Source organism: Nothobranchius furzeri, chromosome 13 (assembly GCF_043380555.1).
Source record: "Nothobranchius furzeri strain GRZ-AD chromosome 13, NfurGRZ-RIMD1, whole genome shotgun sequence".
NCBI lineage: Eukaryota > Metazoa > Chordata > Actinopteri > Cyprinodontiformes > Nothobranchiidae > Nothobranchius > Nothobranchius furzeri.
In genome coordinates this window covers 35,477,140-35,500,617 of record NC_091753.1, presented here as the reverse complement: position 1 = coordinate 35,500,617, position 23,478 = coordinate 35,477,140, and the positions used below count along the sequence as shown (strand labels likewise).

The 23,478-nt window shown below is 40.7% G+C and overlaps 1 protein-coding gene across 1 annotated transcript in view; it reads left to right on the top strand.

Moving 5' to 3' along the window:
* The window catches only part of cwf19l2 (CWF19 like cell cycle control factor 2), a 28,220-nt gene extending 7,788 nt beyond the window's left edge, over window positions 1-20,432 (top strand). Inside the window, exons 10-19 of the mRNA XM_015951688.3 lie at window positions 3,645-3,750; window positions 6,728-6,829; window positions 8,224-8,352; window positions 8,465-8,602; window positions 17,931-18,143; window positions 18,427-18,543; window positions 18,615-18,770; window positions 19,664-19,744; window positions 19,875-19,976; window positions 20,175-20,432. Of these exons, the coding sequence (XP_015807174.1) occupies window positions 3,645-3,750; window positions 6,728-6,829; window positions 8,224-8,352; window positions 8,465-8,602; window positions 17,931-18,143; window positions 18,427-18,543; window positions 18,615-18,770; window positions 19,664-19,744; window positions 19,875-19,976; window positions 20,175-20,315 (1,285 nt within the window). The 3' untranslated portion in view covers window positions 20,316-20,432. The remainder of the gene's footprint in view (window positions 1-3,644; window positions 3,751-6,727; window positions 6,830-8,223; window positions 8,353-8,464; window positions 8,603-17,930; window positions 18,144-18,426; window positions 18,544-18,614; window positions 18,771-19,663; window positions 19,745-19,874; window positions 19,977-20,174) is intronic.
* The last annotated feature ends 3,046 nt before the right edge of the window (window positions 20,433-23,478 follow it).

The following is a 23,478-nucleotide window of genomic DNA, read 5'->3' as shown; positions in this document are numbered from 1 at the left end:
TACTGAAGCGAGCGTGCACTTTAGTGGTTCCGTTAGAATACGCTGCTTTTTCAGGGAGGTTGAGGCCGCGGTGAGTTTTATTGTACAGACCCTGGTTTGGACTCCCTATTTAGAACTCATTTTCTATTTTAGGGTGGAATGGAGATTGCCGTACTTGTTTTCCTGTGACAACACACTTTCCTTTTTAATTTCCCGTTATTTAATGGTTTTAAATACTAGGGCGAAAGTATACTGGAGGCCAGCACAGTTAACTATTATCTGGGTCCTATCAGGATTAATTTGCGCCTCTGTCAGCATATGTGGGCGGTGGTAACTAGAAAATGATTCCTGTTAGTTGATCAGGCTAACATGGATTTATCAATTAATCTAATTAATCCACCCTTTGAAATGGTTCCTTCCCACGCTAAACAGAGACTTTTTCACACGTGCAGAACAGAGCCTGTTTGAACCAACGAACCATTATGGTTTATAACCCTTAGGATGTCCCGCTACAATAGGGATTAGGAGAGACTAAGCTCCCATTACCTAAGGTATCTTTTCTTAATCTGTCACAACCTGAAACAAGTCCTGGAGTACAGGTACAAGCAAAAAGGTGGCTTACCTTTGCTACCAGATCTGGTCGGGGCTCCCACTCAAAGGCTAAAAGAGTCCTTTAAAAATCGAAAACGAGGATTCTTTTTCCAAAAAATTTATTTCAAAATTAAAAAATACAAAAAGAGTAAATCTAAAGTTAAAAAATCCCCTTAGGAGGATGCTGCTTCTAAGTCTCTCTCTGAGAACACCTGCTCTCACCCACACTACTCCTGTCTAACTCTGTAACAGCAACAACTGTCAACTGACCAACTCTAACTCTCTAAATCTCTTTATATCTTATTCTGAAAACTGCAAAGCAAAACATTTTCCATAGTGAAGCAATATATCAACCAGTCACGAGTAGGGATGCACCGATGGATCGGCATTTGATCCCAATTGGCCGATAGCGCCCCTATCGGTTTTGATCGGAGTTTTCAAAATAGATCAAAGCAGACCGATCAGGTAGGGTTGTCACGGTAACCGGTGTAGCAGTAAACCCCGGTAAAAAAAAGTTGACAATAATAATAACCGTCTTGTTTTAAAAAAAAAAATTATCTCGGTGGGTTTACCTTGGCTGCGGTGTAGGCGCGGTGACCCTTACCAGCCACCGTATCATCTGCTGAAGTTGCCGGCGGCACATGCACGCTTTGTTGTTTACAACCAAAACTTTCTTGAAGCTAAAGCTGAACTAATGGCCAAAGGAGGAGACGGCAGCACTCAGGAGGACATTTTTTATCCCTCAAAGAAGACAAAGTCGGAAGTACGGGCATCTTTTGGATATTTGAAGAATGTCGAGGGAGTTTATAGAAGATGGACGGCTATCCTGTTTGCAGCACGTGCAGAAAAAGTGTCTGTGAAAGGCAGCAATGCTTCAAATCTCATGACACATCTGCATGACCATCACCCACAACTCTACAGTCAACGCAAGGCAAGCTAACGTTAACGTTTTAGCTAAAATGCGTGATCCGAGGATTTGGGTTGAGGGAGAATGCAACGAGTCGCTATAAAGCAGCCGCAGCGCCGCTACCTGCATATAAACCGTGTCGTGGACACCCCCATGTTGAAATGACGCTATGCATTACGGGGCTCCCAGGGGCAGATAAGAGTTGGTCTCTCTCCGAGGATAATTATGAATTTAACAATGATTACTGCCTGATGACATTTTCCCAAATCTGCAAAGCTCACTGGAAGGACACAAACCGAGGACAATATTTTCCTGATATAGGGTTTATTACTCAAGTAAGGGTAAAAAAGTATCTGATTAGAAGGCTACTTGAGTACTGAGTATCATCTGATCTAATATTTTTAAATGATGACATCAAACAGACACAAAATAAGAAGTTATGGGCAAATATTGGTATTTTAAAGACTAAAGGGGAAAAATGTAAACAAATAAACAACATAATTACAAAATAACACATTTTAGGCAAAGTTTAGACACAAACTGAGAACAATATTTCCTGACATACAGGGTTTATTTAATTGTGTGAAAATGTAGCACGTTTAAAAAAAATACCGCGATAATACTGAAAACCGTGGTAATTTTGGTCACAATAACCGTGAGGTTAAATTTTCACACCGTGACAACCCTAATACAGACCATTTTAGATTAGGTTGCATTTCCTTTATTCCCAGATTATGTAGTTTGTAGCACTCATTATAATGTTGTAGAAAATTTCTGGCCAATCCACGTGATCGGTATCGGTGATCAGCATTCTTTGATATCGGTATCGTGATTGGCAGCAAAAAACCTGATCGGTGCATCCCTAGTCACGAGACAGCAAAACAATGTGATCATTTGTCAGTTGTAAGATGGCTTCAGGTTCACCCAAAGTCCAAACTCCCCGACGGGCGGCTTTCACTTCCTGAGATGTCTCTTCAGTTGGTCTTCTTCTGTCCCTCATCCTGTGCTGCTTGCTTTCAGTTGGACCACTCCTCTTTATCACCTGCCTGATTCCACTCACATCAGTAGGCTCTCGCTTATCTTTGCTTTCCTTGTGACCTCTTTTATTACCTCCATTGTTTCTGGCGTGCGAGAGCTTGCAACACTACAGTAAGTAGCCTGTGCTTTCATGAACTGTGCTGGCTGAGCTGTTGGAGGCCAGATGTCAGAGGATCTCTGCTCTGCAAAGCCTTCATTGTTTTGCCCCATTAGGCTAAGTTGTTTGGGTGAAGTGGCAGTCGGAGCCCCTGCAGCATGAAATGAGTCTACAGTGTGGGAGCAGATGGAAATGATGCTATGAGAAGTGTAATAGCCTAGAACGATGCTCTTCAGGCTGCAGCGTTGTTCCTCCCAGACAAGGTGGTAACCGTCGCCGGAGGGCCTCTTAGCAGATCAACAGTCAGCAAACGGCTACATGATGAAACTCACACCTTTAGGAAAGGGTTTCTTTTCGGGGAGGGGGGTTACAGAGAGGAGAAATACACAGACATATATAAATCCACTGTTTTAATTTTCACATTCTGAAAATAGTAAATGGTCTGTATTTGACATAGAGCCTTCTAGTGTTTTCTAGAAAAAAAACACCAAAAGAAAAGTTTTTTGTTTACAATAACAGTTTTGTCCTATTTGTCTATTAACTCATTCACTGCCAGTGACGACTAACGTCGTCATTTTAGATCCAACCGTTTACTGCCAATGACGACTAAAGTCGTCATTGGCATTTTTTAACTGTTTGGGCATCGGAACAAGCCCCCGCGCTGAGAGAACAAACATCTTAGCTCTGAAGCCGATCTTCATCCGCATACGTCACACATCACATGTCACACGACACATGATCAGGAAGCAGAACATCCATGTGTTAGGAGATCGTTTTGGGCCGTTCCTGTAAAAAAAAGTGAGACGCGAACCAGAAAAGCGTATGCCGATCACAGTTCAGCAATGGATTATGAAAGAACGGATAACGCTCGAAACACAATGATTCTTCCTGATGTAAGAGGCAAATATCCACTTTGTATTGGTTGTTTTGGTGTCGACATCATCTTAGAGCGCAACGTTCTGTGACTCTTAAAAAAAACAGTAAAAATGGTGAGAAATGCTGGCAGCGAATGAGTTAAATGTTTTTACCCAGGACTGAGAGTGAAAGTGAGGAGGAGGAGGATTTGCTGTTGCTGTCTGAGGAAGAGATGAACAAACTAGGGTCCAAGCTGATAAAGGCAGAGATGATGGGCAACACGGTAAGTTTATGATGTTTTACTGGCCCAGATTTTAGGTTTGACAAACTCTGTTCTGGTCTTTGGTTGGGTTCAAAAAGGTGCTTCCTTCTGTTTTAGCATTTTTCAGACGGATCTGCAGCTGGCATGTCCAAAGTGTAGCTCTCAGATGTTCCAGGAAATTAAAACCATTTTTAAGACATGAAAGTTTACGTCTAATTGAAAATGTTTTATTTATCACCTTTTCTTAGCCCAGTAAACTTGGAATGCTTCATTGGAACCTCCACAGACCCTAGCAGCATTCCAGCTGGCCAATCACAGCTCTCTACGGGGGTTTCAAATTGGGAGAGCACTGTGATTGGTCCACAACACTGTATCGGCTTTGTGGGCCAATTAAAGCTTTCTATTGGCATTGTGGGCCAATCAGGGCCCTCTATTTGTCTGGTGGGTGTGAATGTGCGACGGATTGAAACAAGATGGCGACAGCTTGTTTGAAACGGCTTTTACATCAGTTTGGACTATTAGGTCTTGGGCTTTATTAGAATCAGGACCAGAGAGATATATTTCAGTCCTTTTTCAAGAAAAAGGGTGTATTTTCACCTTCTTCAACAGCAGACCGCCACGTTTAGACATCCGTTGCGGTGAGTACGTCACGTTGTTCATTGTCCAGTAGCATGCAGAGGTCGTTTGAAAGACAACAGTAGAACACGCCCCACGACCGAGATCCGTCAATGGAGCGTTGCTAAGCTAAGCTTTTCTCCCTTTATTTTAACTTTCCAGCAAATGGGACAACAAACCCTCACTGTGAGACTTATTCATATGTTTTGACTAAATACAACAAACATTACTGAAGAGTGACCCAGGTCATTTTCTTGTAGCTGATGAGAGATTAAAATTGATATTTAGGACAAAAAAACAAACAAACCAGAAAACCATCAATCTGTTAAATCTTATTAAGATAAAGGTATGGCACTCTTTTCATGCCTCCCATCACAAAATAACTGTTTGTTTTATGAAATTATTGCATATTTAATGTATCGTTGAGCAGATAAGTATCTTCAACTTGTTGATTTTGGTCTATGATTTTTAAAGTTGTGACTCTAGCTCACACTGATGACTAAAATGTGCTTTTATAGTGTTAGCAGCTCGGATGAACGCATCAGAGGAGTGGTGAGAGACAAACAAACAAAAATACTAATGTCTTAATAAAACTCCTGCATTTTCCATGAGTGGTTCCTTATTCTAAGTTTAAAATCTTAGTTTGAGGATATATTTTATATCTTTTTTAAGCAGATGTTAAAAGGGATAGTAGCCAGTTTTGCTTTCTTTTACCACCCCTTAGTGCTCATTATTAAATTACTGTGGTTAAACCGAAAAGGAAACTTATCTCCTTGCTGTGCATTCGTCTTTGTAGCACCATGATCTAACAGCTGAAACGTCTCCTCAGCCTTCATTAGTGTCTACAGGAGTGATTCATCACTAAATTAAACAAATCAGCTGGGTTCATGACCTAAAACGTAGGAAACTTGCTGGAAGCAGACTGCAGCGTTAGGCGTGTCTAGGGATGGGTACCTTTGACATTTGAATCGATCCGGTACTAATTACCGGTACCTACGAATCGATACCGGTACTTAACGGTACCAATTTTCGATACTTTTGAGTGTTTATTATTTTAATTCTCTTTTATAATTAAATATATATTTTTCTCAATATATAACAATATTTGATAAATATCACGATAAATAACATATAACTGTTTGTATTTTAACATTGCCCTTGTAGTTTTATAAGCTGATAATTAAACTGAAGCAAACATCTTTACTGTGAACTAAATTTACTGTGTCTTCATTCCTTTTGCCATCTTTTTTCATTTGATTTTTCCTACTGGGAAGTTAGAATTTCCGAGGAGGAAGCGAACGCACCATTAGCTGATAACAATGGTGGCAATGGAAGCTAACATATCAAGCTAACGATATCTTAAACAGTTTATTTAGCTGCTGGAGCAGATTAAAACGATGCCTCACACTTAGATCGTCACTGGTTTCGTCTTCACCCGTCACATTTAGTAAAGTGAAGCCAAACTTTAGAGCGCGTTCATGTTGTTCTAGTCGGAAATTCGGAGTTCCGAGGAGAAAGCGAACGCACCATTAGCGAAACGGAAGCTAATATATCAAGCTAATTATATTTACCTACCGGAGCAGATTAAGATGAGGATGTCTCACTTAGATAGTTGTCGCTGGTTTCATCATCCAGTTACCCATCACATTTAGTGAAGTGGACCCAAGCTTTAGCGTGCGTTCTCTCTACCATGCTGCTCTGTTTACAACTGGTTCACAGCAAGCGACGACAAAACGCTCCTGCGCATGCGCAGCTGTCTTGGCAAGTTCTCGTTAGGATAGACGGGTACCGAAACGAGGCACCGTTTGAAATGACGTGAATCGGTGCTCGGTCGGTACTATGGAATTCGGTCGGTACCTTAAAAAGTACCGAATTCGGTACCCATCCCTAGGCGTGTCAGCTCAATTTTTTCTAAGTCTACAAGATGTGGCTCGCCACACAGAAGTTGCAAATGCAATATTCTTGCCACAGGGGGCGGTGAGGCCTGAGTAACATTTCATTAACCCTGTAAAGGGTAATTTTAGCACATACTGGCTCAAGAAAAGGATTTAAAAATATGCAAATCAAATTTTGCAAAGTATCCCTTGCACACTTCCGCTGCTGTTTCTCACTAGTATCAGCTGATGGAGGACTCTAGTTTCGTTGCGCCATTCATGTCTGCGGACACGGTAGGGTTGGGGAGGGGGGAGGGGCATGACGCTTAGCCTGGCGGGTGGCCAAGCAAAGCCTGGTGGGCCGCCAGACTTATAAAGCACTGGGGGAAACCCTGATTTAGGTATCTACTGCCCCCTATCGCCAGGAAAAATACACACTGTCACTTTAAAATTCAGCAGGTAGTCATAATGTTCTTTCTGACTGGATTTTATGGATGTTTGTTTTTCAGGCCATGATAGAGAAACTGAAATCTCAACTGGATGCTGCTCATACAGCTAAAGAGAACCACGCCGCCAGAATAAAGCAACATGAAACAGCCGAGTCAAAGAAGGTTGGTGTGAGGATCAGATCCTTTATGCCCATTTCAGGTTTGCTGCTTCTGCCAGGTTTTACTCTGAGGAGATGCATACAGCATGAATTCACCGTTTAGAAAGTGGGTATTTATTTGTTTCTGATCAGACAACACGGGCGACTTTCGTGGCTGTTTTCAGACTTCATGCACATTTTTATTTTATGTGAAGGGAAATGGAAGCTTATTTACAATGAGTTGAGCTCTTCAGATCTTTTTTAAACACGTGGAGATCAATAGGATTGTGAGGGTGATCTTAAGAAGGCCTCCATCTATGTCTACATGAAAGAACATCTACACATGGAGTCCATATTTGTCTCATTATGGACAGCTTTTGGCTCGTCTTCCTTTGACTGTTTCGACTCAAAAATTATCTTTTCTATCTTCCTTCTTCCAGCATTGCCTCTGCTGTTTGTGATTCTCAGATTTATCATTTTTCAGCCCTGCAGTTATGGATGTATTACTTTTTTATTATTAAGTACTTTACCTTTTTGGTATGAACAACACTTATATTGTGCTCATCTCTTCATAATAACAAGTCACAAAAAATGTCACCATTAAGTTCGCAATGAAACTGCAGTTTGATCAGGATGCAAGTTTAAAAGAAAAGTTTATGTTGAAATTAGTACATCTTGATTATGGCTCAAATAAAAAGGTGAACTCTGTGGTTTTATGACACAATTTACTTCCTAATGAATGTACATCATTTTAGTCTTTTGTTGGTATTCATATAAAACTAAAATAATCACAAGTGTTTTTTTAATGATTTTTTTTCTGTCAGGTAAAATCATTTTTTTCTCCAAAACAAAAATTTTTCAGGAAATGACAGAAGCAATGTTTATTCTCCAAGGATTAAACCAAAAGCTCTTTTTGAATCATTTTATTGAAAATTCATCCTTAAAACTACTGATAAATGTGAAAGACGACCAATATAAAATATGTTGGTTGGCTGATATTTACCGTTTTTTTAAAAGATCAATATTGGTCAATATCTGTCTTTTAGTAAAGCCAATTCGAAGTCGGGCACATTCTTGGGCAGCCCGATGCTGTCGCAGAGTTTAATTTAAATGTATTTTATGTTAACTAATAACATCTGCATAATAAACACTCTAAATTAACTTTATTTAGATGTCTGACGTGAACCCTGAGCAGTGCACAAATTAAGATTTAACAGTTAGTTAAATTCAGAGTTAAAAACTGACTCAGTTTCACAGATTTTGTGCATCAGCTGTTGTTGTTGACATTTTAGCATGAAAATAAGGTGGAAAATATCTAGATATAAGCCATAAAAATATCGGCATTGGTATCTGCAATAGACGAACCAATGTCAGTCGACCTCTAGTGATGATATAAAGTGTTGGTTTTGCTGTTTTTAGGCGGCCGGTCACTCCAGTGAAGACCAGGAGGTCCTGCTGTTCAGAACGGATCAGTCAGGGAGAGCTTGGCCTGTCAAGGGTCCAACTGGACCTCAGGAGCCCCATGGAGGCCGACGAAAGAAGAAACCGGTAAAGAGAAAGGGGTGATGGGACACCTGGGGTATTTAACATCTTTTTTGTAACGTCTGAGTGAATTTTTCTCCTCAACATCGCTCCTCTCTGCTGGGACCGCTCCTTTCAGATGGAGACCCATGTTGATGGGCAGCGTGTTCGCTACTTCCAGGACGACGACAGCATTGGTCTGCAGGAGATGGTGAGGAGGGAGAAGATGAGTTCTGCCCAGGATCAGCATGCTCTTTACTCGCGTATGGCTGCAAAGGTAAGAAAGCTCTTTAGTTCAGGCGTCAGCAGCAACAGACCAATGAGCTGTTATCTGTATTCTTTCTGCTTAAGATGACACAGTATTGAATTTCCAAGGGTGTTTTCTGTTTTTCTTCACTCAGAAGTTTTTGTTGTGACTTTACTTGTAAGTTACAGTAAATAAATGTAGAGTACAGGGAACAGAACTGAGTTTGGTGTTATCGTCTGAAGGAAAACATCAAAAGCAGTGATGCTTTCACTCAAAGGTAGCTACTGCTCATTTGATGCCAGCATTGTTAGCTTCAGGCTTACCGTTTGAACTTTTTAACCTACCGGTGCAACATTTCTGTTTCCTCATGACTCACTGGTTCAGGAGTTCAATTCTCACTGCATCAAAAGGTCCTAAACCATTTTGGATAAGAAAACGTTTAAAACTGAGGCTCAGAGGTGAGTATTGGCGAAACGACTAGGGATGGTACAGAATTCGGTAGTTTTTAAGGCACTGACCGAATTCTGTGGTACCGACCGAGGATAGTTTCATGTGATATGAAACGGTGCTTTGTTTCGGAACCATAGAATTTGGTACCTGTTCTTCAGTAACGAGAACTTGCAAGACACTAGCTGCGTTTACATGTGTAAATTTCCTCAATCCGATTGAAATCTTGGTTGATCGGAATTTCCGAATCTCTGTTCACATGGACACGAACTGAAATGATCCGATCATGCCGTGCGTACATATGCACCAAGCATTAATCCGATTAAATAGGTTGAGCATGCGCAGAGCTGCCTTTCCCGAAAGAAAAATTGTAAACAAACGCCATGAAACGAAATGAAAAATGTAGAAACAGAAATAACTATTCTTCCTGCTTTCCTGATCCATTTATTCTATTTAATATTTTTATTTAGCTCATAGAAGTTACGTTTTCTTCAGTGAATAACTGCAGATATATGCTTTGCTGCATTTTATTGTTGATTAAAATAAGGGAGGGTTATGTCTCTGCCTCTTGATCAGCTGGTCCGCGGGTCTGAAGTGACAGCTGTGCTGTAGCGCTGCGCTGCAGCACAGAGTGGGGGTGGGGGGTGGGGGTTAGACTCATGCTTTATTACTGAGCTCTGTTGTGGCTTATTATTAATACCATGTGACAGTCGGCTGAAACTGTTGAAAAAAATCTGTTCAAACAAAATAACAGAAGATGTTCAGAAAGTTTAGAAGCCTGTGTTCATCATAAACAAACCACATCTCAGGTCATGTGCGTTTACGTGCTTTTAACACGGACATTACTGTCGTCCAGAGTATTTAACCGAGGACGTTTTCCTACCCAACATCAGCCTCCAATCAGGTCTGTGAAACCCATATTATCCTGTGTTCTTTACAAGCGCGTCTCCATCACCTGCTGCAGAAGCTGCTGCCTTCAAAGCTGACAGAAACGGGGATCCGTGCGCTGCAACCCCTGCAATAAACCTGCGTATTTCCCGTACAGATTTGAACATGTTTGTCGAATGATTTGTGCAATAATCAGATTTTTATTTTACTTCCACAAAATGCAAGTTCTGAATTAAATATTACTGAAACGGGGACAGCTTGTCGTCGGATTTAAAAGCCGCCACTCGTTAATTACGCCGTCATTTTTGAAGTCAGGCAGTCCAAACGACAGCGGAGAGGCCCGCTCCTGTTTCACACATGCGCAGTGGGCATTATTTTACCCCAATCATCCGAATGGCTGTGTACATGCACGTCAATCGGAATGAAGAACGGAATAAACCACCTCTCTCAATCGGATTGAAATTTCAATCCGATCGGGCCGAATCGGATCAGAATATTCCGATTGACATGTTTACATGCAGAATTTTCGATCTGATTGGGCATTCAATCCGATTAAATATGCGCATGTAAACATGGCTACTGATTTGCCAAGATAGACAGCAGCACATGTGCAAGAACGTAATGTCAGTCGCTGCGGGCGAGATGTAAACAGAGCAAGCAGCATGTTAAGAAGGAAGCCCTCTAAAGTTTGGGTCCACTTCACTAAATGTGATGGGCGACGACAATGTTCTAAGTGAGTAATCATTGTGTTAATCTGCTCCAGCAGGTAAATAAACATTTTAAGATGACTTAGCTTTATATTTTAGCTTATTGAGCTCATGGTGTGTTCGCTTTCTCCTCTGTGCTCGGAAATTCTCATTTCCGAGTAAAAATCAGCTGTTTGAAAATGAACAGCAAAAGGAATGATTATACACGATAAATTTAGTTCACAGCAAAGACTTTTTTTTATAAAACTTCAAGGACCCACCCATCACACAGTTTGTCCAGAGGAAAGGAAAGGAGAGGAGTTGGAGTACATGGAGCTGGGTTTAGTTTGTGAAACACCAAAATATTAAAATACAGACTGTTGTATGGTATTAAAGTTTGTTTTAGTTTCATTTGTAGTTCATAATAAATGATAAATGACCCACACTTGTATAGCGCCTCTCAGAGTAAGGACTCCAAAGCGCTTTACACTACACTTTACACTAATACATGGTCTCCTCATCATCGCTATTCCACAGGGCATAGAAGAGGAATAGGAGCTGGGATCTTATTTAGTTTTAATTTAATTAAATCATTTAGAAACGGCTGTGGTTAAAGGTTTTCATATTGAAGAATTTTGCACAACACTACAATGATAAAATACAGACAGTTGTATGTTATTTATCATGATATTTGTCAAATATGGTTACATAGTGGGGAAAAATATATATTAGGGATGCACCGATCAGGTTTTTTGCTGCCGATACCGATCACCGATACCGATCACGTGGATTGGCCAGAAATGTTCTACAACATTATAATGAGTGCTACAAACTACATAATGTGGGAATAAAGGAAATGTAACCTAATCTAAAATGGTCTGTATTAGGGTTGTCACGGTGGGAAAATTTAACCTCACGGTTATTGTGACCAAAATTACCACGGTTTTCGGTATTATCACGGTATTTTTTTTAAACGTGCTACATTTTCACACTAAACCCTGTATGTCAGGAAATATTGTCCTCAGTTTGTGTCTAAACTTTGCCTAAAATGTGTTATTTTGTAATTATGTTGTTTATTTGTTTACATTTTTCCCCTTTAGTCTTTAAAATACCAATATTTGCCCATAACTTCTTATTTTGTGTCTGTTTGATGTCATCATTTAAAAATATTAGATCAGATGATACTCAGTACTCAAGTAGCCTTCTAATCAGATACTTTTTTACCCTTACTTGAGTAATAAACCCTATATCAGGAAAATATTGTCCTCGGTTTGCGTCCTTCCAGTGAGCTTTGCAGATTTGGGAAAATGTCATCAGGCAGTAATCATTGTTAAATTCATAATTATTCTCGGAGAGAGACCAACTCTTATCTGCCCCTGGGAAACCCATAATGCATAGCGTCATTTCAACATGGCGGTGTCCGTGACACGGTTTATATGCAGGTAGCGGTGCTGCCTTTATCCATTTTTCTGCACTACTCTTCATGCAGCTGCTTGTCTTGCGGTGTGACTGTCTCATCCACCGTGTGCTTTATATAGCGACTCGTTGCATTCTCCCTCAACCCAAATCCTCGGATCACGCATTTTAGCTAAAACGCTAACGTTGGCTTGCCTTGCGTTGACTGTAGAGTTGTGGGTGATGATCACGCAGATGTGTCATGAGATTTGAAGCATTGCTGCCTTTCACAGACACTTTTTCTGCACGTGCTGCAATTAGGATAGCTGTCTTCTATCAACTCCCTTGGCATTCTTCAAATATCTAAAAGATGCCCGTAATTCCAACTTTGTCTTCTTTGAGGGATAATAAATGTCCTGAGTGCTGCCGTCTCCTCCTTTGGCCATTATTTCAGCTTTAGCTTCAAGAACGTTTTGGTTGTAAACAACAAAGCGTGCATGTGCCGCCGGTCCTGCAACTTCAGCAGATGATACGGTGGCTGGTAAGGGTCACCGCGCCTACACCGCAGCCACGGTAATCCACCGAGATAATATAGTTTTTTTTTTAAAAACAAGACAGTTATTATTATTGTCAACTTTTTTTAACCAGGGTTTACCGCTTCACCGGTTACCGTGACAACCCTACCTGATCGGTCTGCTTTGATCTATTTTGAAAACTCCGATCAAAACCGATAGGGGCGCTATCGGCCGATTGGGATCAAATGCCGATCCATCGGTGCATCCCTAATATATATAATTAAAAAAGCTTGTTAAACACTCAAAAGTATAAAAAATTGGTACCGTTAAGTACTGGTATCGATTCCTTGGTACAGGGAATTGGTACCGAAACTATTCAAATGTGAAAGGTACTCATCCCTAGAAACAACCACATTCTAAACCTAAGTTGAGAACATATTTCTATTAATTATTTTATTGGAGGTAATTTCCTTGGGGTTTCCTGTTTTTATATGGCAGTAGCAGAAAAGCTGTGAGTGGATGCTACACGGCTGCATGCTCGTAGGAGGATTTTCTGGGTTAACACTGTCGAACTGTTTAAACTAAGGAGGCCTGGATACACATTTAGGTTTTGTTCTGTCACATTGTCATGTCTTTATCCATTTTTCTGCACTACTCTTCATGCAGCTGCTTGTCTTGCGGTGTGACTGTCTCATCCACCGTGTGCTTGAAATAGACCCACAGCAGCAGATGGGTACTGGCAGGTTGTGGTGCCTCTGCCAGTCCGTGAGCAGCTCCACTCTCAGCCAAGTCATGTTTATCTTTATCTTCTTCTGCTTTCCACTTGTTTTCTCCTTCCCTCTGCGAATGCGGGAATGCAACAAGTAGTATGAAAATCTTTGTGGTGTGTGTGTGTGTCTGTGTGTGTGTGTGTGTGTGTGTGTGTGTGTGTGTGTGTGTGTGTGTGTGTGTGTGTGTGTGTGTGTGTGTATGTGTGTGTGTGTGTGTGTGTGTGTGTGTGTGTGTGTGTGTGTGTGTGTGTGTGTGTGTGTGTGTGTGAGAAAGAGAGAGTCCATAAGAAAATAAACTGATTGTTGCCATGGGAATAAAAACATCCTTTATCCCTATCCTTGTTTTTTTTTTTACTGTTACTCCTTTTGCACTCACTTACATGTGGCAGAGTTGCTAACACTCCTTTCACTACACATGTATGAAAACACACACTGCACCCACAAGAAGTGACACTAAGAATACATCCACCGTTGCCATGGCAGGACTTCTATAAATACTATTACTAATCACAGCTATAGATTGAGCATCTTGGAGAGAAAGCATTATCGCTGTTCCTTCTCTTTTGTCCTGTCTTTGGGATAAAATCTCATCACCTGTGCTATCTTTCTGATTTTCTACCATTTTAACCATTTAATGTTTATTTTATTCTTTTATTCATTTTCCATCTCAATTTTCTTTATGCTCACATTCTCCTTTCAGTTATTGCATCATATTTATTTTTTCACAAATAAAATTCAATCGTTTCTTCCAAAGAGAAGGAAGGGGATGATGAGTGTGTTTTGCATTTGTGGTCAATTTATGTGCTGATAACATTATTTTTAGTCCTGTTTTCTACAAATGCTGATCAGCTGCTGACCACGGGCCAAAGTCAGTTCTGCTCTGAAGCAGGGGAAATGTATTCAACTAAGCAATGCTGCTCAGAGTTTGTATCTGTTGAACCTCTTCCCCATCTCTGCTCGCTCTTCCTGTACCTGACAGTTGTGCCGGAGGCGTCGTGTTCCCGGGTTTTCACTCTCATGAGCTCAGAGTCCCAGGAAGGCCTTTAAAGAGCTTCTACAGAATTGGCATGAATTAAAAGGTCACGCTAAATTTTTTACAATAGTGCATCATTGAATTTAAAGTTATGTTAACATTTTTAATTGGAAACATAAAGTGCGCTTCGGTAAATTTGCAAAGTTCAGCAAAACCTTATTGACCGTTCATCAGCAGTGTGGAAGTTTAAGCCGCAATCCGGAGTTTTCCCTCTTTCAGGAATTATTATGTATTATTCTTTAGAAATCCATAAAAGGAATAGTCTTGCCCTGTTCTGTGATAAAATGCAGGCCATACATCATGTTTATGCTAAGCCCATCTCCAGCCATCCTATGTTGGTAAATATATATTCTGTCCACAAGCCACTGAAACAACCCAGTCATAGGGTGGGGTCCAGGGCCGTTGCTAGCTATTTTGGTGCCCTAAGCACAAAGTCTTCGTGGTGCCCCCCCCCCCCCCCCCCCCCCCCCCAAAAAAAAAAACAACACAATAACACAGTATGTGCAAGAGCTTTGCCTTAACTTCTCTTTAATTCTCTTGAAAAAACTGCTTATTATTTCAAAAAAGTAGGATTGATATTTAAATAATATAACATACTCAACACAGGAACTCCATATTGTTATTATTTAGAATTATGTAATGGATCCACACACCACAAGCACCGGTTGTGGCACATGTGTTTCTCCAATGTACTTTTCAGATACTTTTTCAGATCCAGGACTCATTTTGCCTTCAGAAGTGCTGGCTGTGGGCTGTGCTCGGTCTGTAGGTGTGCTTTACTTTGTAATTCCTGGTCAGGGCTGGGTGATGTTGTAGAAGGTTCAGACGTGATGGCTGACAACTGATCTTGAGCTCTTGAACTGCTGGTGGATGGCTGATCTGAACTTTTGGCTTGAGCCCCTCCTTGAATGTACTTGTTCATTGAGCCTGCATTCAAACACAAAAACATTATTGGTCATATTCATTCTATAATAAGATAAAAGTTTTAAACCATGGTAAAAAAAAATACTGCAAATTATTTATAGGTTTATATTGGCTTATAAATCACTGGCATGTGACATGACTAATTTCAAAACTATTTAACCTTTATTAAGGACTAGAGAGGCACAATGTACACATTTTATACACAACTAGAAAATTCTGAATATGGAGGGAGGAGGTTAGCATAATGGACCTTTTTCTTCAAATTATACCATCAGCAGCTGATGTTCCTCTTGGCCCGTAAATGTTTATGAAATATATATCAACATAGAGCAAATACCTAATTAGAAAATAGGTTTGTCTAATTTTTCATATTAAATCTCTGTTACATAGCCTATAGGCCACATAGGCTATTTAATAATGATATAAATCATGTCCATAATTAACTCATGATTAATCACAAACAGCCGCTTATTTAAAAATAAAACTTCTTACTTTACCTTGATGGTGTTTTTGTCCTTCCTGTTTTTGTGATATTTAAGTATTTGGGTGGACAAATATGATTCATTTGTTTATTTCTGTTACAAAACAGCACAGATGGGCCTATCTGACGTCACAGAGGAAACTTTATTTTACTTGAGAAAGATGTTTTAAGATGAACTTATTAAAACAAAAAAATCTTCAAACTCTTCAAGGTCTATTTTTTTAGATGAACAACCTTTAACACTGTTCAGACTTATTTGTTGATACAAGTCGCATGAACAGGCTGAATAAAAGGATATTTCCCTTTGTTGCATTTAACTAATTCTTCTTCTTTAAAGAAGTGCTCATTCAGAAGAGAATAACTGCATTTAGGAAGATGATGACTTGCTACGTTTTTTTCTCCAACAGTAAAAATGAATGTATTCGCCTGATTTAACTGAAAATGCTCCCAAACTTTAGAAGTTTTTACGTTTTTTGGGTCTCGCTGCTTCTGCCATGTTCCTCTTCCAAACACCTGCCGGCTCTGCGGTCTGCGCGCAACGGCGGGCGGGAGGGGAGGGGGCTTTTGGAAGAGTTGTGCAACACAACGACTCGATGACGCAATTCGTTGCCAACGCTTTTAGTAATCGATTTTCATCGAATTTATCGATTCGTTGTTGCAGCCCTAAACATGTGACAACCTAATACATGTGACAGCCCCATCTAGTGGACAACTTTTGTTTCTGTGCATGTAGTTATCGTCCATTTATCGTTATTAAGGTGAAATCTTACATTGTGATATTGATTTTAGGCCATATCGCCCAGCCCTATAGGCCAGCGGTAGACCTGCTGAGGCTACAATGGAGCGTGGCTAGACCGAACTGCAGATCGAAATCTTCAGCTACTGCATGTGCTTGACCACTGTTTGACTCAAGGTTATTCTAGGGGTCTGGGTTGTCCTGTTTTTTCTGCTGAAGGGAGGTACCGTTACCATGGCTACTGTGAGCCTGGTTTTCAACAATGTTGAGGTGAACATGAGAATACTGTCTTTCCTAGAAGAATGTTGTAATAAGATTATGTTTGTGGCTCTGTTGTGTGTTCATTCTTCCACTCGTTTTTTTTTAACGTTAGTCTGAGACCTGTTGTTGATTTTCTATCCTTAATGACATCTATACTCTGACTTGATTTCTTAACTCAGTTCTTTTTGCTGTTGTGTCTTTAGTTTAAGAACACCCCCCTCTCCTTTGTGATGTAATGGCTGTTCCCCAGTACACACTGTGAAGGAGTGTTTCTGATTGGAGCTCAGAGGAGAAGAAAACATAGAAGTCATTAGCTTGATGTCAGATTAAACACTTAGGAAGTACATTTTTCCCCTCCAATGTGTTGCTTTCTGTGTTCTCTTGTGGCTTTTAAACATCAACAGAAGCAAGGCAGCATTTGTGTCCCAGGGTTTGTACGGGTTCTTGAAGTCCTTGAAAATACTTGAATTTCAATAACGTATTTTCAAAACATGGAAAGTGCTTAATTTCTGCATTAATTATGAATTACCCACGGACTGGAAGTAGACGAGCATGACTTCAGCTCAAAACACAAGCTCAGCATCTCATTACGTTTAAATGCTTTTGGAAGATTTCCGTGTATCATCAGCTGACTCCTATAAAACCGGTGATTAACATCAGCAGTAAAAATCAGGGCAGGTGGAGTTGGAACATACAATGTTTAATTAGTCTGCAAACATGGGAGTGTGTGTTTGCACATGCGTGTGTGTGTTTAATAAAAAAAAAATGTAGCCAAATGCTGTATGGTAACTGCGCGATAATGTCTAGACCCCCCGCCAATACCCGGAGTCTCACATGTACACACATTCCAACTTGTTCCCTGGTTTCTATGGTGACAAGACTCCAAAGCAGTAACATTGTCGAATACGGTGCGTCTTGCTTCGTAGCTCGAACACTCAGAGGGTGCCTTTGATACAGCATACACACACACACACACACACACACACGCACACACACACACACACACACGCACACACACACACACACACACACACAAACTGGGATAGGCACTGCTTCATTTTATTTTATTCTATTTTATTTTATTATATTATATTTTATGTTATTTAATTGTATTTGAATATCACACTTTTATTATCTTTACATACATTTTTGTAGAATTACTTTATTTTGCTTACCATTTCCTCCTTTTCTCTCCCTTTCTGCCTGGGATGGACTTCTCCAGATGATGGGAAAGATGGATGGCGACAACTACACGCTGGATGACATGTTTGTGTCGAGTGCAGCCCAGAGGGAGGGCGAAGGGAGAGAGGAGGAGCGGATGAGGAGCAAGGCTATCGCTGAGAGTAGGAGGCTGGCTGCCTCCATGGATAAGTGCCAGCACTGTTTCAACAGCAAAGACCTTCAGAAGCATCTCATTGTGGCCATAGGGAGCAAAGTAAGGAGATGGTGTTGAATGTTGGCAGATTTATACAAAACTAATGAATCTGTGAGGCAAACTATTCAGCAGTTTTTTGGTTTGTAGCAACGTGTGATTTCTAGTTAACTTGTTTGTGATTTCTAGTTAACTTGTTTGTGATTTCTAGTTAACTTGTTTCTTTTACTCTGAATTTCCTGGACTGTTGAACAGTTAGTTATTAGAGCTCTAAATTAACTTAATGTTAGCTTTGGAAATTTGAATTATAGTTTAAAACCGTTTGTAAAGTAGTTTTGTTCTCCAGGTGTATCTGAGCCTGCCTGCAGGCGTGTCCATGACCGAAGGCCAGTGTCTCATCTGTCCTCTGCAGCATCACTGCTCTGCCACTGGTTTGGATGAGGACATCTGGTCAGAAATGCAGGTTTGTCCGGCATCAGGACTTAGCGTGTTGTTTTCCTGCAGTCATAAGCTCAACTACCACCCCGTTCACAGCTGTTCCGACGAGCTTTGGTGCGAATGTTTGAGGCACAGGAGCTGGACTGCGTGTTCATGGAAACACACATAACCCCCCGCAGAAGACAACACATGGTCCTCGAGTGCATCCCTCTACCCAGAGAGCTGGGTGACATGGCACCCATTTACTTCAAGGTCGGTGTTAATGTAACACATGGAATGATGACAACGTTTATTCCGGTGCCATAAGGGTTTATTTTCATCTGTAACACAGAACAGAGCTTTAAGTGAGCAGCAGTTCACTGTTGTGCATTTCCTGGCTGAGCTTCCCACCGGTAGCCTACTTCTTCTGCTACAACTTCCTTGAACGAAAGCTAAACTAACAATATACGTTTATACATACAACAGTTTGCAAAACACATACAACGTTAGCAATGAGAAACTCAAGGATCTCCAATATAAAGCCAAACACTGTTTTAAAGTGCCATTTTGGTACCAAATATCATATTCTGTCCTTAACAATAAACAGTATTGATCATAGAACCGCGCCGTAACATACGGAAGTGACGTCACCGTCCTACTACCCCGAGCGGCAGCCACTTGGCTTCAGATGCTAACAGAGCTTCGCTAACAAACTCCGACGATATGGCCACTTAGTTCCATTTATACAAACTGAAACATGGCACCATAAAACCCTCTTGAACATATTAAATGGTCTGTGTTTAACAGAACAGAGCTTTAAGTGAGCAGCAGTTCACTGTTGTGCATCTCCTGGCTGAGCTTCTCACCGGTAGCCTACTTCAGCTACAAGTTCCTTGGAAGCATCAGCCAGTCAGCCTAACGCTAGACCACTGCTGCCACCTATTGGTGCATATAAGTATTGGCCGAATTTTGTGTCTTAAAAACAGGTGAGGTTTGAAAGAATAACAAACAAGTTTATCTAGTATTAAATATATATAAAAAGATTGGATGAGGGAACTAATTAACTATTAAATGTAAAATTTTAAGGGTGCCACATCAACCTATAAAAGTTGTATTTTAGTTTATTTTAATAGTAAAATATGATCATATGCTTGATTGTGTTGTAGAAAGCTATTATGGAATGTGATGAGGAGTGGGCCATGAACAAGAAGATTGTTGACTTGTCTTCAAAGGACATCCGGCAAGCTGTACGTTTTTTATGGTTCTTCCTTTTACCTCATTTCTGTTTTGGGTTGAACTAGTGGTGAAATTTTACAAGATATAATATGATAAATTGTGGTATCTGACATCATTTTATCATTTTATTTTCCCTCTTAGGTTCCTCGAGGTCTTCCATACTTTGCCGTGGATTTTGGACTGCAGGGAGGGTTTGCTCATGTTATTGAAAACGAGCAGAAGTTTCCCCATTACTTTGGCAAGGTTTGTGATTGTACTAGACTGATTCATTCGCTCAGATCTATTTTATAGTCGTGTATTGTTGCTACTCAATAACGTGCTAATCATTTCATGTGTTTATGTAACTGGTTTTAAAGTTGTGTTTAATGTATTATTTTTTTTAAATCTTTTATTAGTTTTTATAAAAAGGCTCAAAGTGACCCGCCCCTCTTCTCTTCACAGGAAGTGGTTGGAGGAATGATGGACTTGGAGCCACGACGCTGGAGAAAGCCAATCAGAGAAAACTTTGATGATCAGAGGAAAAAGGTCCTGCAGTTTGCACAGTGGTGGAAGCCGTATGACTGCACGAAGACCCAAGACTAAAGGACTAAACACAAACCCTCATGTCTCTGGAAGCATATGGGGAAGACACACTTTACTTTAATGGAATAAATGTGAAATAGCAGAAATGTTTTGTAAAATAAATATTAGTCAAATGATTGTTTAGAAGTATTTATTTATTTATTTTTTTACATTTCTGACTAAAACACCAGCTTTATGTTCGAGGTGAGATTAGAACAAAGCTCTTTTCTGTACATCATCTGACCCTTTTTCATTTATGTTTCGCTCATCTTCTCCACTCAACTCAACACTTATTGGACAGCAGCAGCTCAGGAGGTAGAGCGGGTTGTCCAGTAATCAGAAGGTTGCAGGTTCGATCCCGGCTCCAGACAGAGAATTCTGCTGTTGTGTCCTTGGGCAAGACACTTAACCCACCTTGCCTGCTGGTGGGGGTCGAGGGGACCGGTAGCGCCAGTGCTAGGCAGCCTCACCTCTTGTCAGTGTGCCCCAGGGCAGCTGTAGCTACATCGTAGCACATTCCCACCAGTGTGTGAATGGGTGAAAGTCTGATTGTGTTGTGAAGTGCCGTGGGAGGTTGTAGAACCTTAAGAAAGCGCTATACAAGTAAAGGCCATTTACTCAGCACAGGTCTAGTTTCTCTCTGTGAGGCTGCACGACCCTCTGTAGCAGGTCTTGGTGTCACGGCAGACACCGTTGCGAGTGTACACACACCACACGTATGCATCTCAATCCTCACTCTTTGGTCTATGAGCAATTGCAGCATTATTTTCACAAAAAATTGTCTCTCATTACTTCACCACTTCAGAGACATGATTTGAAGCATGGAAGTAGCAGGCGAAACTGAGTCATGGATGTGCTTTGTACACATCTCAGTATTAGAGCCTGTGTTTGGTGCAGTGAAATGACTCCTCTACTAAAGCTGGACATTTTTTCCAGCATCATATGTAATTTTCTGCTCTTTAACCCAGTTTGTTTTCCAGTAATCATCATTTGAGACAATATTACAGGTTATTTATATCACACAAGGGCCACAAGTTCACGGTCAATGGCAGCAGAGTGGCATGGACTGATTTATGGTTATGGCCAATTAGATTGGCCAAATGGGGCAGATTTATGGCCAAGTCAGCTGTTTGTCTTTTCCTGTCTACTGCGATCACACTCGTGTCCTTCCTCCCGTCGACCCTGATGAATTCATGAGTCTATTATATCTTTGTAATGTCAACTGGTTTAACTAAACCTTGTTGCTTAAATATAAAGAGTAATATACATTTACTTTTAACATAGAAGGAAGAAGAAACTAAGTTTTTATACAGCGTCTCTAAATAAAAACCACAGAGCGCATCACAAGAACAAAAATTTTGAAAATAAAATGGTTAAAAAAATATGCATAAAAATTATTTTAAAATGTAAGAAAATAATGGGGGAAATGGAAGATGGCGCATAACAATGTGTATTACGCTTTAAATTTAAAGGTGCTTAGGGTAGGAAACAAATCCTGTTGTCAAATTTGGGTATTGAAGTCAATGTGTAAAAACGCTATTCTTCTCTAAGCAACTGTTGCCAGTTACAGCCAGATTATCATTGCAGCCCCCCCCCCCCCCCCACACACACACACCACCCGGCCTCCCCCAACATTGCTGCCACCCAGAAGCACTTTTTAGACATTTCATAACATTGTTAATATTAAAACTCGCTTACTTATGTTGATACAAGGGTTAAATATCTTGTCTCCTGTCTTCTTCCTCCTCTTGTCTCCTGTTTCCTTCCTCCTCTTGTCTCCTTCCTCCTCTTGTCTCCTGTCTCCTTCCTCCTCTTGTCTCCTGTCTCCTTCCTCCTCTTGTCTCCTGTTTCCTTCCTCCTCTGGTCTTCTGTCTCCTTCCTTCTCTTGTCTCCTGTTTCCTTCCTTTTCTTGTCTCCTGTTTCCTATCTCCTCTTGTCTCCTGTCTCCTTCCTCCTCTTGTCTCATGTCTCCTTACTCTTGTCTCCCGTTTCTTTCCTCGTCTTGTCTTCTGTCTCCTTCCTCCCCTTGTCTCCTGTTTCCTTCCTCCCCTTGTCTCCTTTTTCCTTCCTCCTCTTGTCTCCTGTCTCCTTCCTCCTCTTGTCTCCTGTTTCCTTCCTCGTCTTGTCTCCTGTTTCCTTCCTCGTCTTGTTTCCTGTTTCCTTCCTCGTCTTGTCTCCCTTCTCCTTCCTCGTCTTGTCTCCCGTCTCCTTCCTCCTCTTGTCTCCTGTCTCCTTCCTCCTCTTGTCTCCTGTCTCCTTCCTCCTCTTGTCTCATGCCTCCTTCCTTCTCTTGTCTCCTGTCTCCTTCCTCCTCTTGTCTCATGCCTCCTTCCTTCTCTTGTCTTATGTCTCCTTCCTCCTCTTGTCTCATGCCTCCTTCCTTCTCTTGTCTTCTGTCTCCTTCCTCCTCTTGTCTCTTGTCTCCTGTTTCCTTCCTCCTCTTGTCTCCTGTTTCCTTCCTCCTCTTGTCTCCTGCTTCCTTCCTCATCTTATCTCCTGTCTCCTTCCTCCTCTTGACTCCTGGCTCCTTCCTCTTTTTGTTTCCTTGTTGGTCTCCTCTCGCCTTCAGAAAAACTGCTTTCTGGCCTTTATATTAGTAAATTAATTTACAATGTCATCAAAGTCCAGATTCCTGACAAGCTGAGATTCAATTGCCATCAGTGATGGTGCATTGAGGCGCTGTTGAGTTTGTGTTGTTCTCAGTTCATTTTTTATTCTTGCCATTTGTGAAAATCATTCCCCTTCACAATTTGTAACTGGTGGCAGGCATGTTGCAAGCTTTTCAAAAGTGTGGGGGATGTTGTCTGTGCCTAAAATAATTTTATGTTATTCATCTTGTTAGTTTAATTTCCATAATAGCTGAGCAGGTGTGAATTTTAGACGCGTCACGCATGTCTCCGTTTTAAACATGTTTAAACTGTTCAGAATACAAATCCGGGCTCTGTCTCATTAGATTGGTGCAACTAAAGTTTGTACTCAATGAAATTTTTACATTCAACCATGGTGAAAAGGTAAGAAAAAGATCCGATTAAATCGTTTTCCCCCCTCATTTACAGTCACGGAGTACAGCGCAGTGCGCATGGCTCTGGGGTTAATCAAGTTTAATAGTTTCTCTTTGAAAAAATCTTCACAAGAAGGCAAAACTGTTAAATGGCAGGTTACAGATATTTCCATTTGACTGTTT